Source organism: Myxine glutinosa, chromosome 9 (genome assembly GCF_964187855.1).
Source record: "Myxine glutinosa chromosome 9, kmMyxGlut1.1, whole genome shotgun sequence".
Lineage (NCBI taxonomy): Eukaryota > Metazoa > Chordata > Myxini > Myxiniformes > Myxinidae > Myxine > Myxine glutinosa.
Genome location: NC_136269.1, coordinates 34,187,493 through 34,203,452, shown reverse-complemented (window position 1 = coordinate 34,203,452; position 15,960 = coordinate 34,187,493). Strand labels below are relative to the sequence as shown.

The 15,960-nt window shown below is 42.5% G+C and overlaps 1 protein-coding gene across 5 annotated transcripts in view; it reads left to right on the top strand.

Moving 5' to 3' along the window:
* Window positions 1–15,960, top strand: part of PARP10 (poly(ADP-ribose) polymerase family member 10) — a 91,231-nt gene that overhangs the window by 30,743 nt on the left and 44,528 nt on the right. For all 5 annotated transcript variants that reach the window (XM_068129322.2, XM_068129319.2, XM_068129320.2 and 2 more), the window contains exons 3-8: window positions 4,418–4,563; window positions 6,929–7,073; window positions 8,374–8,646; window positions 10,083–10,298; window positions 12,684–13,045; window positions 14,086–14,274. In XM_068129322.2, the coding sequence (XP_067985423.2) occupies window positions 4,418–4,563; window positions 6,929–7,073; window positions 8,374–8,646; window positions 10,083–10,298; window positions 12,684–13,045; window positions 14,086–14,274 (1,331 nt within the window). The remainder of the gene's footprint in view (window positions 1–4,417; window positions 4,564–6,928; window positions 7,074–8,373; window positions 8,647–10,082; window positions 10,299–12,683; window positions 13,046–14,085; window positions 14,275–15,960) is intronic.

Genomic DNA, 15,960 nt, shown 5'->3' with positions numbered 1-15,960 from the left:
TCGGTTGAAAGAATAACTTGTGAAAGAAAGTTGGGCTTGGACTCGACACACCCTTTTAGCCTAGAGAGACCCCTCAGGGTGCAAGTCAAATTGCAGAGGCCGAACAGAGCCATCATCCAATAATGCGGATCACAAATAGGGCCCAGACAGTTTGGAAGGAAATAATCGTTATTTCAGGGAGTTCAGGATATTTCCAGGAAGCAGGGTGCGGCTTCACAAGGGGAAATAACTTTTTAAAGGGACAGGGAACATTCTAAGAGCGGCTTGGTGAGGTTCCCCCCTCGTTCATTCCAGCTGAGGGGTCTGTTATATTTTACTTTGTCATTTATTACATTTTGCTTTTCTCATGTAAATATGTGAATAATTTCTGCAACTTTTATCTTTTATTTTATTTTTGCGATTTAAAAGTTTGCGATTGAACATTTGTAGTTTTCTACTATAAATGGACGAGGTGTGCGTGTGTGGGCATGTGTGGATGTATGTGTATGTATATGGCGTTGCCATGCAACACAGAGTATCTTCGTGCTGGTAATATGAAGAGAGAGGAGAGTGGGAGGGGTGGGAGTGTGAGGGGAGGGAAGGGAAGGGAAGGGGTGGGGAAAGAGGGGAGGGAATGGAAGAGACGGGGAGGAAAGGGAAGAGACGTGGAGGGGAGGGAGAAAGGAGAAGTGGGGTGGTGAGGGGGAGGGGGGAGGGGGGAAGGGGAGGATTAGGGAGAGAGGAAGGGGGAAAGACAGAGTGGGGGTGGGGAGAGACATAGAGGGGTGGGGTCCAATATTGCGGGGTTAATGACAGAGGGGTGAGGAAGAGATAGAGAGGAAGGTTGGGGGGAGGGGGAGGTGCAGGAGAAAATCTAAGAGAGAAAGGAGGGGGGAGGTTAGCAAAGAGAATGATATGTTATGCTTCATGCAGACACACAGACAGACAGAGACACACCCACCAGTGATCCGGTGATCCTTCATTGTCTATCCCCAATCTGTCCAACTCTTTTTTTTACATTTCCCTGCTCTTTTATCTTTCTCCCAGTTGTCACTATTTATCTGTTGGTATTTCATCTTGTAAGCTTATTTTGTCTTTTTTGCAATTTTTGGGGCTGTATTCGTTGCTGTTTCGGTTTGGTGCATGACATCTTCTAATCGTACCTCTTTTTGGAAGTTTTTTGCAAGATGAATGAGAGATACCTTTTTTGGTTTGTTGTGTTAATGCTTGTACACAAATTGTATTTGGTAGTCTGTTGAGCTTTTCACGTACTCTGCAAATCCTACAGTCATTGTTGTGTGTGTGTGTGTGTGTGTGTGTGTGTGTGTGTGTGTGTGTGTGTGTGTGTGTGTGCATGTGTGCGTGCGCGCCTCTGCAGCATACCTGGGCCCCATAATTATTGGGCGCACCCTTGTGTGATCCCACAGGTTTTTTTGGGGTTTTTTTGTATACAAGATCGAGGCTCGTGAAAGAGCTAACATTAATCACACAGAAAGACAAACCGACACATAAAACATATAACATGGGGAGCGGTAGACAAGATGGGGAGAGAGGGGGAAGGACACAAACACAACATTTGAGAGCAGAGACATCAAGAGATCTGTGGGAGGGAGAGGGCTTTGGGGGGGAGGCATGGGAAGAGGGGAGGGGGGTGGGAGAGGTATAAAACATATGGACACTTCCAGGACTTCCAGGAAAGAAGTTGGAATTTCAAACAAAGTGGATCTGGGGTGAATTAGCGGGGGTAGAAAAGATCAAGGTTTTGGATGGGGGAAGATAAGATATGGTGGTGAACAGCTGTTTTAAAGACCTGGAGGGAGGAGTGGGATTGAAGGGAGTGTGGGAGTTTGTTCCAGAGGCGGGAGAAAAGAGGAATGAAAGAGTGAAGGTGAGCAGAGAGCCGAGATTTTGGCAGTTTAACCATCAGAGGGTTGCTGGCAGATCTTGTGCGACCTGTAGGAATATTTGGGGGACAAAGCACAGAGAGAGCTGGGGGAGCAAGGGCGGAGAGGAGTCGGTAGAAGACAGAAAGACCACCAACCTGCCTGCGGTGAGTGAGTGAAAGGCCCTCGGAGATAGCTTCATCGCGGGAGATTCCAATGAAACTGAAAGCTTTGGTTTCAACAGCGTGAAGCCGAGCTAGGTGTGAGGCAGGAGCACCGGCCCATAGGGGAGAACAGTATTCCATTGAGCTGCGGATGAAAGCCTTGTATGTGGTGAGGAGCTCAGGTGTGCCAAGGAAGGACTTCGCACAACGGAGGATGCCCAGTCGGTGACTGGCTTTGGAGGCCAGCTTGGAAATGTGGTTTTCCAAAGAAAGATCATGGCAGATAGTGAGACCCAAAAGCTTGAGCGACAGAATTTCTTGGATAGGATTGTTGAGAAAATAGATGGGAGGGTTGTCCAGTCGGTCTTTTCGGAGAGACGTCATAAGAGTGTGAGATTTGTCAGGATTGAAAGACATGTTCCACTTGTTTGACCAGTCTGTGATTTTGTCCAGGTCTTCAGAGAGTGAGGAGGCTGCAGACTGCCGTTCTGAGGGAAGAGGAATGGAGCGGCAGAGAGTGGAGTCATCAGCAAAGAGATAGAGAGGATTTTCCAGAGAGTCGGAGAGATCATTGATAAAGACCAGAAAAAGCACAGGGCCCAGAACACTGTCTTGGGGAACTCCAGCCTGAACAGGAAGGGGAGATGAGAGAAATCCATTCAGGGCCACACGTTGACTATGACCAGAGAGGAAGTCCGCAAGCCAAGCGTGTTGATTTCCATGGATACCATAGGAGGAGAGTTTGGTGAGCAGAGCTGGGTGCCAGACCGTATCGAAGGCATGTGATATGGTTCTTTTCTTACCTACTTGAATGTGGAGGCTGGAAGCTTTGCTTATTTGCCCTTCGTTACTGCGCTGATGCATGCATTCCTCTGGTATGGTTGGTACTTCGTTGGTTGAGTTTTCCAGTGTACTTCCAGTGCTGACTTGAACTGGTTGACCCTTTTTGCATTGACTGCTCTTTCAGGAAGTGAGTTCCAGTTGTTGATGCTTCTGACTAAAAATGCATTCTGCCTTAGTCTGGTTTTACAATGGTATTTATTGATCTTCACTCTGTGACCTCTGGTTCTCGACCCCTCATCCTTCTTGAAGAATTTATGACCTCTAGGTTATCAAACTTCTTGACAATTTTGAAGAGCTGGATGAGTTCTGCTTCTATAAGCTCGTGTTGGTAATTTCAGAGCTATCAGTCTGTCTGGGTATTCGAGGTGTCATAAAGCAGGTATTTGTCTGGTAGGTCTTTAATGTACTTTCTCCATAAAGTCCTCATCCTTCTTGTATGTAGGGTACCATACAGAGTTGCAGTATTATAGTATAGGCCTCACTATCTATTATAGTATAGGCCTATACTATTATAGTATAGGTCTTGTGGATTTGAAGAATTCCTTTCTGTTTTAGAGCTGAGAAAGATCTGTTCATGATTCCCAGCTTCATGCTAGCTCTCTTTGCAGTGTCACCACCATGAGTACTGAAGGTTAGACAACTATCAAATGAAATGCCCAGGTCTTTTTCCTCTTTCCTCCTTGACTTCCTTCTGTCCTGAGTCATCTAACATAGAGTATTTCTCTAACATTGTCATTCTTTGTCCACTATGCTTTTCTCTCCACCAAACTGTTTTTCCCACCACCCCCTGGTCTTTATGATGTTGCGACTGTGCTTATCGGCTCCCAGTCGAGCATCTCACAGTTTCCTGCTGCTTCTTTGGTTCCTCTGGTAGGGTTGGTTCCTTGGTCAACCTCGTTCCTCGGGGCTTCAAGAGATTGTCATTCCTGGGCTTATCTCTTTCCTGTAAGCATGATCACAAAGCCTTGTTTTCTCCTTCCTCAGAAGGTTAGGGGGAGAATTTGCTGGTTTGCGTAGCTGTGAACGATCCATCCAAAAGCATACATGGACAAATTACAAAGGGAAACGATTGAAAGGGTTAATAGGAGAGGAATGGTGGGAAGACTGCAGACACGTTGTGGAAGGGAGGGGCCACGTTTGTCCTGCTTTTGAACACACTTTGACGCATTTCATTTTCAATCATGAGAGAGGACCCAGTACCCTGGTACTCATTTCGCCGACCTCGGAAGGATGACAGGCTGAGTCAACCCCACCTGGTATTAATTCAACGGCTGAACAGGATTCAAACTCAGGACCTTCGGATCCCAAGCCCGCCACCCTAACCATTAGGCCAACACCAGGTTAGGTATAGCAGGTTAGGTATAGCAAAGTTGGGTATATGTCTGGTTCGTGCAAGATACGAATTGTAAATGAAGTTTTTTACATTATGTTTTAAGTTGGACATTAGAATGCTAATGATTGAAAAGCACTTATTTATTAGTTATTTTGCTTCACTGCCAAAGTGCATTCATGAGGTGTGGCCTGGTTTTTACTGCCATTTGCATGCAGTTGCTGAGCGTGTGGTACAACGCACTCAACATGAACTTAAAGGTGCATGTCTGACCGTGAGAATGGCTGAAAATTCTCAGGGCCTTGAACCTTTGGATCATTCGATGGAGGAGAATCATTACGGTGATGGCATGTTCGGCGTTGTGGTGAGCTCTTCTTCAAGCTCTCTGAAATGATCACCCCCCAGAGGACTGTTTTTTGGATTTGCTTAAGTGCAGGGGATTGATAAACACGATGACCACCGTTTGATTTCTTTCATCCACTCCCCCGAACCCCCCACACTCCCCTGACCCTCTCCTCACCCACTCACCCCCGCATGCAATATTTGTATTTGATCTTTACTGCGACAGGGTGACTGAACATTATGTAAATGTTTTGTTAGCCCATCCTCCTAATCATTGCCCATCCATGCCAGAAGATTTAGCCCATCCACGCCAGCAGACCCTTCTCTGGTAGTCCAAAAATCCATGTCTTCCAATTAGTAAACTCCAAACTGAAAAAGAAAGAAATGGTTACATGCATTAACAGCAGAGGATTAAAACATTTACATAGCTCCATTCATTCATTCATTCATTCATTCATTCATTCATTCATTCATTATCTCTGCCACCGAAGGTGGATGGAGGTTATGTTTTCACCCCTGTCTGTCTGTATGTTTGTCTGTGAACAAGATATCTCAAAAGGTTGTGGATGGATTCGGACGAAATTTGACAGACATAGTGTATGTGACGAGGACAAAATTATTAGGTTTTGGTGAAGATCCGGATTCGGATCCAGCTAGTCGAATTTTTTAAAGGGATTCTTCACTATTGGGAGATTTTGGCCAAAAACGGTAAATAGCAGGATATATCACAAAGTTGTGGACGGATTTGGATGAAACTTGGTCGAGAGATTGGGTGTTTGAGAAGAACTAATCGATTCGATTTTGGTGAAGATCTGAAAATGGATTCGGATTATTTAATTTTACAAGTGATTCTTCATCATTGAGAGATCTGGCCAGAAGTGATACATGACATGATCTTTTAAAAGGTTATGGACGGATCTGGACGAAACTTGGTGGGGGTGAGTTGGTTCGGTGACGAGAACAAGCCAATTCGTAATTGGTCCTTCCCTTCCTCACGTGAGGAAAGTTACACATTATTAATATTCTCTTATTGAAGAGCAACGAGTTTCCAAAGGGAAGGAACAATTAGTTGTATAAGGAACATAAATCAACATCAACCACAATCATGAGCTGAAGTAATACATAGGAAAACATGGAAATACCGTACTGTACCTGGGGAAATACCTTGGCGATCACGTTTGGGATTTCGCACACGGTTTTTGAAACCGGCTCGGAAGGTAAAAAGTTGGTAAAAACCAAAGCGAAACTCTGTTTCTTCATTTAATATGCCTTTCAACGTTCTATTATTTTATAATCGTTTCCATATAAAATGTCTTTTTAATACGTTACATACTTAAAACCATTTTAATATGACTTTACATTAGTGACAAAAAGCAAGTTGAAATGAAAAGGTAAGGGGGGGAAATTATACACGCTGCCCAGATGACGGCAAATTAATGATCAAATGTGACGAATGCCAAGAGTGGTACTGTTATGCACGATCGATTGATGCCTGCGCCATCTACCGATGCCCGTGTGAACGATGGATCCATTGATGGCGCAGTGCGATAACATTTTTACCCCTGTCTGTCTGTTTGTGAACAAGATATCTCAAAAAGTTGTGGACGGATTCAGACGACATTCGGCAGAGAGGTAGCGTATGTGACAACGACAAAATGATTCGATTTTCGAGAAGATATGGATTCGGATCCGGCTACTAGAATTTTTTAAAGTGATTCTTCACCATTGGGAGATAGGGTCAAAAACGGTACATAGCAGGATATCTCAAAAAGTTATAGACGGATTTGGATGAAACGTTGTGGACAGGTTGGGTGTGTGACAAGGACGAATCTATTCAATTTTGGTGAAGATCTGAATATGGATTGGGATATGAGAATTATTTAATTTTTTAAGTATTTCTTTGCCAATGAGTGATTGGGCTAAAACCAACATATAGCATGATATCTCAAAAGGTTATCGATGGATTTGTACAAAACTTGGTGGACAGGTTGTGTGTGTGTGACAAGGACGAATCTATTCAATTTTGGTGAATATCTGGATCCGGATCCGGATAGTAGAATTTTTTAAAGTGATTCTTCACCTTTGGGAGATATGGCCAAAAACGATACATAGCAGGATATCTCAAAAAGTTGTGGAAGGATGATTTTGATTAAATGTGATTCTGTATTGTGATTTTCTGGTCTACTCTGGGATACAAAACATGAACTGTTCACCTGGCAGAGGTATGCTATCTACTGAGTGCCATTCTATTTGTTGTTGTTTTTTTTTTTAGGACCCTTTTAATGTGGTCTGTATAGATTTCAGTTACCACAATGAGGACCATGGATAGCAAGCAAATTATATTTATTTTAGAATTTTACCCCATCACTAAAATTTTTGTTAAACAGGTTGAAGGCGTGACAGCTCATCCGATGAATGAAGAGGTGCTCATGGTTTATTTTGAAAACCAGCGACGATCGGGAGGAGGCCCAGTGATTAGTGTGTTGCTGGGGTGCCATGCAACAGCACTGGTGATATTTGAACAGGAAGAAGGTACGATTTATATGGGATTTGTGGGGTTCCTCATGCAGCTTGGAAAATATACAGGAAAGTGCTGCATTAGTGAAAAAGTGAAAATATCAATAGCTTAAATTGCAAAGTTAAGTGGAAACGGGGCTTTATTGTCCCCACGCTTTTTGGAGAAAAAAACGGGGTAATATTGTAAGCATACTGTAAGCATCCGTCCGTCACGCTATCTCCTCCTAAGCGGTTGTGCAGAAATTCACCAAACTTTGTACTTCTGATCACAACAGTGCACGAAGGTGCAAGAGCAGTATCATTTTTAGCCCTGCCCCCTGGGGCAGGGTCAAAAGGTCAAATACCAAAAAATTCAATTACGGGCACATTTTAAACAATTTTTTCATGAAACTTTGTACATGTAATCAACGGTGGGGGACATGAAATGTGTAACGATATTTTTTGGAGTTGACCTCATGTGCATGCTCCAAGGGGTTGAAACTTGGGGGCACAGGGGTCAAAATGAAAAATTTTTTTTAACTCAAAATTGATATTGGGTCAATCCTGATGGAACTCTTTTGCCATATTTTAACTTTGCTTTAGGTGGGGATTTGCGATGGCATGCCAACTGACTTCGCTCTCGTTTAACTTCAACACACAAATAACCTAGAGGCAAACGTACACAATCAGAAATTGCATTTTAATTTGTCGATGTCATCGTTTCACATTGGGTGTTCTGTTGCTGGCTTCTTGTTTTTATTGGCCCACATCTTACCCAATATAAATTGATCACACAGACATTCGTCTGGGTGGTATGTAATGTAGTTTTTTGACATTGATCCATGCTACCAGGCCAATGGTCAACTTTGGCGTCCAGACCTGTGTGGCGAAACAAACCGATCACACCACCCAGAGGTGTGAAGTCCAGCAAAAATGCTTTTACCCAATTCTTTGATTGAAGGGTAGGGCACAATATTCTGTGAAGGGAAAGGGGGAGCCAGTTAGGATTTGATTTAATCCAAAGATTCCCCAAAAATATATTGTGAACAGGGAAATTGTTGAGATTGGCGAGCCATTTAAAGTAATACATTAGGCTGAGCAAATTTACAGTCACATTCAACAGTTACAATGTTGTGATTAATCAAGATGGGGGAAATTCAGAGGCCTCATATGATTTGAAAAATGCTCAACAATACAGGAAGTGCACATGAAACGTCACAAGGGTAAGCATTTGATTGTTAATTATGAAGTAATGTTTTACCTTGCTCATTTTGCCATTTATATATTTAATGTATGGTTTTATACCTCGTCTCCTGACCTCATCCCTCATCTCCAGATGCGTCCAGGGTGCTCAAGCAGCCACACTACTTTAGTGGCATGGCCCTGACAGTTCGAGCTGCTCCTATTTTAGATCGCCAAGTGTTGTATCTCCAAGGGGTCCCAGACACCAGCAATCTTTCAAATGAACTTGGCACGACAACACCACTGAAGGATCAAGTATTGGCATTGTTGGGAGTGAACGATAAGGGTGCTGTCGTGTTCACCGTAGGCTGTCGGGATGGCGGGAGGAACCTTCTCATCGTTTTCACCAAGTCATTGTCACACCAAGGTGAGCTTTATTGTGTGGTAACTTTTCCGACATATCTCGACATAATACTGATATACAATTTAATGGAGCCCATTTGACGAGCATCAGTTTAGGCCTTCCACCTTTACAAACAATTAATTGTGCGACCATTGTCAAAGATGAATGCAGTATATGACTCTGATTTGATATTGTACGTGTACTACCAACAATAGGCCCAAACAAAGAAATAACGTGGACATTAACACCCTGTTGTTATAAATTCGTACCAAGACTTGTTAGGGTTAGGGTTAGGGTTAGCTGACATGACCTCTGACCATTGATCTCTTGATGCCATAATCCAATCAGTTCATTTTTGCATCATATATACTTATATCAAGTTTGTTCAAAATCCCATCACTTGTTCAAAAGTTGGCACGGCAACATAATTTTTAATTTACATGATCTCTGACCTTTGACCTCTTGACTACAAAATCTAATCAGTTAATCTTTACATCATTATACATACGAAACCTTTACCAAGTTTGAATTACATCCCTTCAGCCTTTCTTAGGTTATGGACTTATTACAGACCTTGACATTTGACCTTTGACCTCTTGACCCCAAAATCTAATCAGGTCATCTTTGCATCATAATGCATACTTGTACCAACTTTGGTCAGAATCCCATCACTGGTTCACAAGTTATTGTGGTAACAGGATTTTTACCTAACATTACCTCTGACCTTTTGCCTTTGACCTTGTGACTCCAAAATCTAATCAGTTCATCTTTACATCATTATAAATACCTGCACCAAGTTTGACTAAAGTCCCTTAAGCCATTATCAAGTTATCACAGTAACGAAAATCTATCAGGGACGGACGGACATACAGCCGGACGGACAACGTGAAAAGATAATGCCCCCCGCGACTTTCTTCCACGGAGGCATAAAAAGAACGCCAAAGTTATCTGCCGGAATGTTCAAATTCTCACAGTATTGGAGTACGCCAATCAAGAGGGACATTGCACTTGATAGTATTGCCAGAAGTTTGGTGGGGCATTATAAAAGACTTTTATGCCACTACTGTTGTCAGCAGTACAGCTGTTGTCCTCAATGGCTGCACTAGGCACTACCCATTACCACATGCGCTGACGCTCAACGTCATACCTCTTCCTTATCTCACCTTCTTGTTGTTTGCTTATTTTGTCTCAATTTTCTTTTCTTTTTTCTGCCTTGATCTTCACTTTGTTTCGTTTCACTCTGTCTCAGCTTTTCTTGCTTAATCTGACTCGGCATAATGGCACTTCCAGAGATTTATAAAGAATATGAAAACGTTAATCTCCAATCACTTACTGTGACTAATTTCTATGCAATTTATCTCTCCCTCTCCCTCCTCAGTGGTTCAAAAACAAGTATAACTGGAAAGGAAATGAAATGATTGTGTGGTTTATTTATATGTACGTCTACCTTTTATTGGCAGGGCTAAATGAGGTCACACAGAAGTGCAAGGGATCTGCTGTACGATGCACACCTCTACCCAGGCCACAACACCTCTGTGTTGAAGTTCCAACTCCTGAACTCTTGTGCTCTGAGCTCCTGAGCTTGTATTTTGAAAATGAAGCAGGAGAGGAAGTGACCGTCGAGGTAGATACCAATCTTCACAGAGCAATTGTCACATTTGACCTAAACTCTGAAGGTGTGTGTCTTTCGTAACGATGTCGAGTTATGTTGATGATGAAATAGTGCTCCATACTTTTCAATAGTCTGAATATATAGCAGACTACCGTTAAGATAAATCGTCTTTGAGACCAGTTTTGAGACAATTGTAGCAAGTGAGGGAATAAAAACGAATCTTTTTATAGATATTGTCACATCAACAGGTCTGACCGGCATGATGCGTCGCGCCAGCAGCAGCCATTGCTGGCGCTTTCCAGTGTGCCTTTTGTGTTAAATTCCCGGTGACACAAGACCTTACCCAGGCTCACCTGATTTACAAGAGGTGTTTCACAATAATGTTACCCCACAATGTCTGAAAGTTACCACTCACTGCCTCATCAGGGCACATTTTACAATACTACTTGCTATGACATCTTCCCTGGTACAAGAGTAATCTAAGCTACGTGGACATACAGACCATACTATCAATAAAATGTAGCTATGGATCTCCACCCCCTTCAGTCTAACAATATTTTTGTAATTATCAAAATTTGTCTCAAAGAATTGTTATTTTAATGAGTCTATACTGTTTACTAGAGAAAGAGAGAAGGTACAGTCGTGGCCAGAAATATTGGCACCATTGCACTTTTTTCCAATAATGCTCCCTTTCTTCCAGAAGATTGTACAAATTAAGACATCTTTTGGTCTCCACATTTGTATTTCTTTGGTTTGCAGTGGAACAAAACAAAAAAAAGCTGAAAAAATTACGAAATATTAGCTTATTCCACACAGACATCCTAAAATGGGCCGGAAAAATATTATTGGCACCTTTTAGAAGTTGTTAGAAATAATTAGATTTCAAGCAGGTGATTCTCCTTTACTTTGGAATTGAACACACCTATGGTGAGTTTCAGGTGCCTGCAATATAAAAATCACTCATTCAACCAGTTTGAATGGAGAAAAGGAGTCATTCTGCTGTTTTGTGTCCCTGTGTGTACCGCAATGAACATGGAGAAAAGAAAGAAAACCTGAGAATTGTCTGAGAAGGTCAGTCGCAAGATTGTAGCCAAACATGGACAATCTCAATGCTACAAAGCCATCTTCAGAGACCTTGATGTTCCTGTGTCCACCGTATGCAATGTTCTCAGGAACTTTAAGGCCCATGGCACTGTAGCCAACCTCCCTGGACGTGGCTGCAAGAGAAAACTTGATCAAAGATTGCAGCGAAGGATTGTTTGAATGGTGTAGAAAGCACCTCAATCAGCTGCCTATCAGATTCAAGCTGACCATCAGACACAAGGTATGACAGTTTCAACTCGCACCATCCGTCACCAACTCAATGAAAAGTGGTTCTATTGTAGGAGAACCAGGAGGACCCCACTGCTGAGAGATAGATATAAGAAAGCCTGACTGGAGTTTGCCAAAACACACCTGAACAAGCCAAAATCCTTCTGGGAGAATGTCCTGTGGACAGATGAGACCAAATTAGAGCTTTTTGGTAAAGCACATCATCTCTATGTTTACAAGAAACAAAATGAAGCCTTCAAAGAAAATAACACCTTCCCTACAGTCGGACATGGAGGAGGTTCAGTGATGTTTTAGGGTTGCTGTGCTGCCTCTGGCACTGGGTGCCTTGAATGTGTGCATGGCATCATGAAATCAGGAGATTACCAAGGCATTTTGGAGCGCAATGTTCAACCCAGTGTCAGAAAGTTGGGTCTCCTTCGAAGGTCATGGGTCTTGCAGCAGGACAATGACCCCAAACACACTTCAAAAAGCACTCAAGAATGGTTCAAGACGAAATTCTGGACTGTTCTGAAGTGGCCAGCAATGAGTCCAGATCTAAATCCCATTGAACACCTTTGTGGAGATATGAAAACAGCAGGTGGGAGAAGGCACCCTTCAAATCTGGGAGAACTGGAGCAGTTTGGACAAAAAGAGTGGGTCAAACTGCCAGTAGATAGGTGTAGGAAGCTCATTCATGGCTATGGGAAGTGCTTGACTGCAGTTATTTTGTCCAAAGGCCCTGCTACCAAATATTAAGTCTTGGGTGTCAATAATTTTGTCAATGCCATTTTTTTTCTGATTTAAAAGGATACATTTGAGTTCTGAATCAAAGACAAAGGTTCTGTAATATTAACAGTGAAATAAAGAATTGTGGAGACCAAATGCTTTTCACTTTAAACTTATTTTTAAAGAAAATTGTGAGTTATTTGAAAAAAGTGCAAGGGTGCCAATATTTTTGGCTTCGACTGTACATGTCACAACAGTCCTTGACCTCCTTGCTGGCTATTGAGGTTAAAGGGAGCAAAATACAAATATCCAGCTGTTACACAAGTAACAACAGTGACGTATTGTAATTACCATAATTTACGTGTGTTTTTGAGTTTTTATTATTCTAATCGTAATTCTTTAAATCTCACAGCCGTTTACAGAATGCTTGGACCTCTTAAACCTATTGAGAATCAAGAGCTCGATATCTGGCTCCATTACCCATACTTGGAAAGCTTTGCTTCTCCTTCTGCATGCAGCAACACCAAAGAACCAGTCTCTACAGCAGATTCCAATGACCCGATGGAAGTGGATGAAGAAGAAGAAGGACAGACGATCCCACAAACTGGCCCAAAATTGGAAATCAGCAATACTAATACAATGGCGGCGCATTCCTCCACAGTGGCCCATGAAGAAGCAAACGAAGATCTCTGCAGTGAAAACTCTTTACGACTCAACACTTCAAATGGTGAATCGGACAATTGTCCGAATGAAGTACAGGATCAACAAATCGAGGTAAAAATATAGATTTGCTGTTGCCGACATCATTTTGAAGCTCATCAATTTTTTTAATTTGATGATATTTTATCTTGTTCGCACCAGCTCCTGATGTCATGCTTTGCAACTTTCTCTACTCTCTATATTCTCCGAGATATGCATTTGATGTGGATTTACAGAGATGACAGAAACGGAAAGTACTTGTTCTTTTTGTCGTAGATTGGACAATTGCAGGTGTAGCCTTTTCATTTGTTGTCCTGACTATGACTAGCAGAGTACCTGCACTACGGGGGCGATCCTGTTCCAAGCATGCGACACGTTCTTCTGACACATCCCCTTTATTGGGTGCTGTATGTGCAACAGACCGCTTCCTCCATTGCTCTCAAAAATAAAAATAACCTGGGTAATATGTACAATGTACATGCAGCAAAAACATGTATACTGCTTATGTTTTCTCGAATTAGGCTTCCGTATCGGACTTTTTTGCTATTTGCTGTTTGTGTTAAAAAATGATGACACTTGACGGATGAATGGTTAATTTTCTGATAAAGGATTGTGAATATCACGTGAGCATGAAATGTAGTACAGGATAGTTTTGTAAAGTTGGAAAAACAAAACACAGGTTCATTACGAGGCTGTGAGATGACAAACGTCCATGTTCATCTGGATAATGGAATGGACACACGTAAGTAGGAAACATAAAAAGGCAAAAAACTTGACAAAACCCATTCCATGTTTCAATATTCCTCTTGAGGAACAAATGTGGATTGGTGAGTTGATGTGATGATCTGCCGATGCTGGGTAGGTGCGGAGGATTTGGAGGGCAGGGCATGCAAGGCAAGGTGAGATCTCGTTTGCGGGTGTCCAAGAGGCCACCAGTTTATTTGGCTGAGAGATACTGTTAACATGCAGGGTTGTAGGCACCAGCTCATCCGAGGTGGAAAAGATGCGATGTTGGATCTTCCACTGCTATAATTATAAGTCGTGTTTGTTTCTGTTTGTTGCAGAAAGTAAGTGCTTTCCTTTCCTTTCCTTGAAATTGTGGATCATGTATGCAGATGCAGATTGGCGAGGAAAATGTGAATGCAGAGGTCGAAGAAGAAGCAGAAACACAAGTCGAGATGGTGGTGAAAATGGAAACTATTGAGATGATCTATCTCCAGGAGCATTACTGTGAATTACTGCAGCAGATTGCAGAGCAGGTCACTTTGCTACCATTGACTCAGCCACATGCTGCTGGTTTCAAGGCAGGTCTGGGTGATTGCAACGCTTTCTTTGCTTGCTCCATTACTGGCTAAATATAACATCCCAGAAAATTGTACATCAACCTCTTCATAAATATATGTTGAGATGGAATCGTAACATCATTTGGTCACTTTAACTTCACGTATCCAAACCCACCAACACCATTACGTGTGTACGAGTCTTATAAACAGGTGTTGCTAGTTTGTGCATTTCCACTCGTTTTCAAAACTGGTCCATATTAAGATGAAAGGTGGGGGTGGGACGAATAATTTTCTGTTATTACCAGATGTACTTTGAGGCAGGTAGGTCGTGCATGTCTGCCAGTATCCTATTTCTTTTTACTCCCAAAGTTGAGGCTCATTGCTCACCTCCACTCTCATTTGTCCCTCTTTTCTCTCACCTGTCAAACCAACTTTCCCAGTCTGTTCAGTCCCATTCTTTCCTCCAGGGCTTCAAGACACCTGTTCACCACTACTTCAGGTCATCCCCCATCCATACTCATTATCTCTTGTACCTTGAATTACCCCATTCTCAAGCACTCCTTTCCTTCCTTCCCACACTCCCTCATCTCTTTGCGTTTGTTAGTTGTCGGTTGGCTTGTTCTTTTTTCTGTTTCATCCTGATTTCCCCTTCCTCTTTTGCTGTTTCATGCTACTTGTGTGCAGCTGGTTCACCCCAATGTGTCCTTCTCCCCCTCCCATTTATTTCTCTCTCCTCTCTCTCTCTCTCTCTCTTTCTCTTTTTCGCCCTCTCACGCCCTCTCTCTTCCTCCCACTCCCACTCTCCCCCTCCGTCTCTCTCCTTCTCCGTCTCTCTCCCTATCTCTGTCATTCTCACTTATACTCTGTTGTTGGTGTTTCCCCCTTTCCATTTGTTTCATTCTATTCTGCTCTCCACCATCACACCTTCAGTCACCCTCGTTTCTACATTGCTGCATTTAGTGTCGACTTTAAAGATCCCACACTGTGTTCCTTTTTGGAACAAGAATGACTGAATTGTGGTCGCAACCTCTGACAAAATCCGGTAAGGGGCCAATTGGAAAATGCGCATTTAAAGCACTCTTCAAAGATGAGCAGCACGATTGGGAAACATATTTAATGCGCTATTAAAAGATTAACTTGACACTTCTCATCCGTGACAGCCTCGGTCATGGTTATATCAGAATGAGCTGATTCGTCACACGGTCACAGATTGTTTAACCCAATATAGGGCCATTCAAAAATTGCGTAATGCTATTTTTTAGGGAGGCGTGTACCGACTGGTTTGATTAATAACCTTACTAATAATTTAATAACCCTCATCGTGAGTAACAAGCGACCCAAACAAAGCTGTTGCAACAGGGCAATATTGCCTTCCAATTATTTGTGAAGGCCCAAAGCCAAGGCTTGCAGTTGGACATGAAGGAACTGATGATGTACCCATTGACACCTGTCCCATATAGCATTGGGACAGCTGATGGATTTCTGGCAAAGACACTTTTATAGGGAGGTACGTACCGTGGGTGCTGACGGGCATGATTAAACCTTACTAAAAAAAAATTCTTTGACATACTATTTGATTTTTTTGGGGTCCCTCATTGTGAGCAACACTCGACCCAAACAAAGCAAATGGAAATCTGATGCAACAAACCCGGGCAGTATATAAATTGGCAGAGGCTTACAGGACTGATGTCTTAGACCCACCAGAAA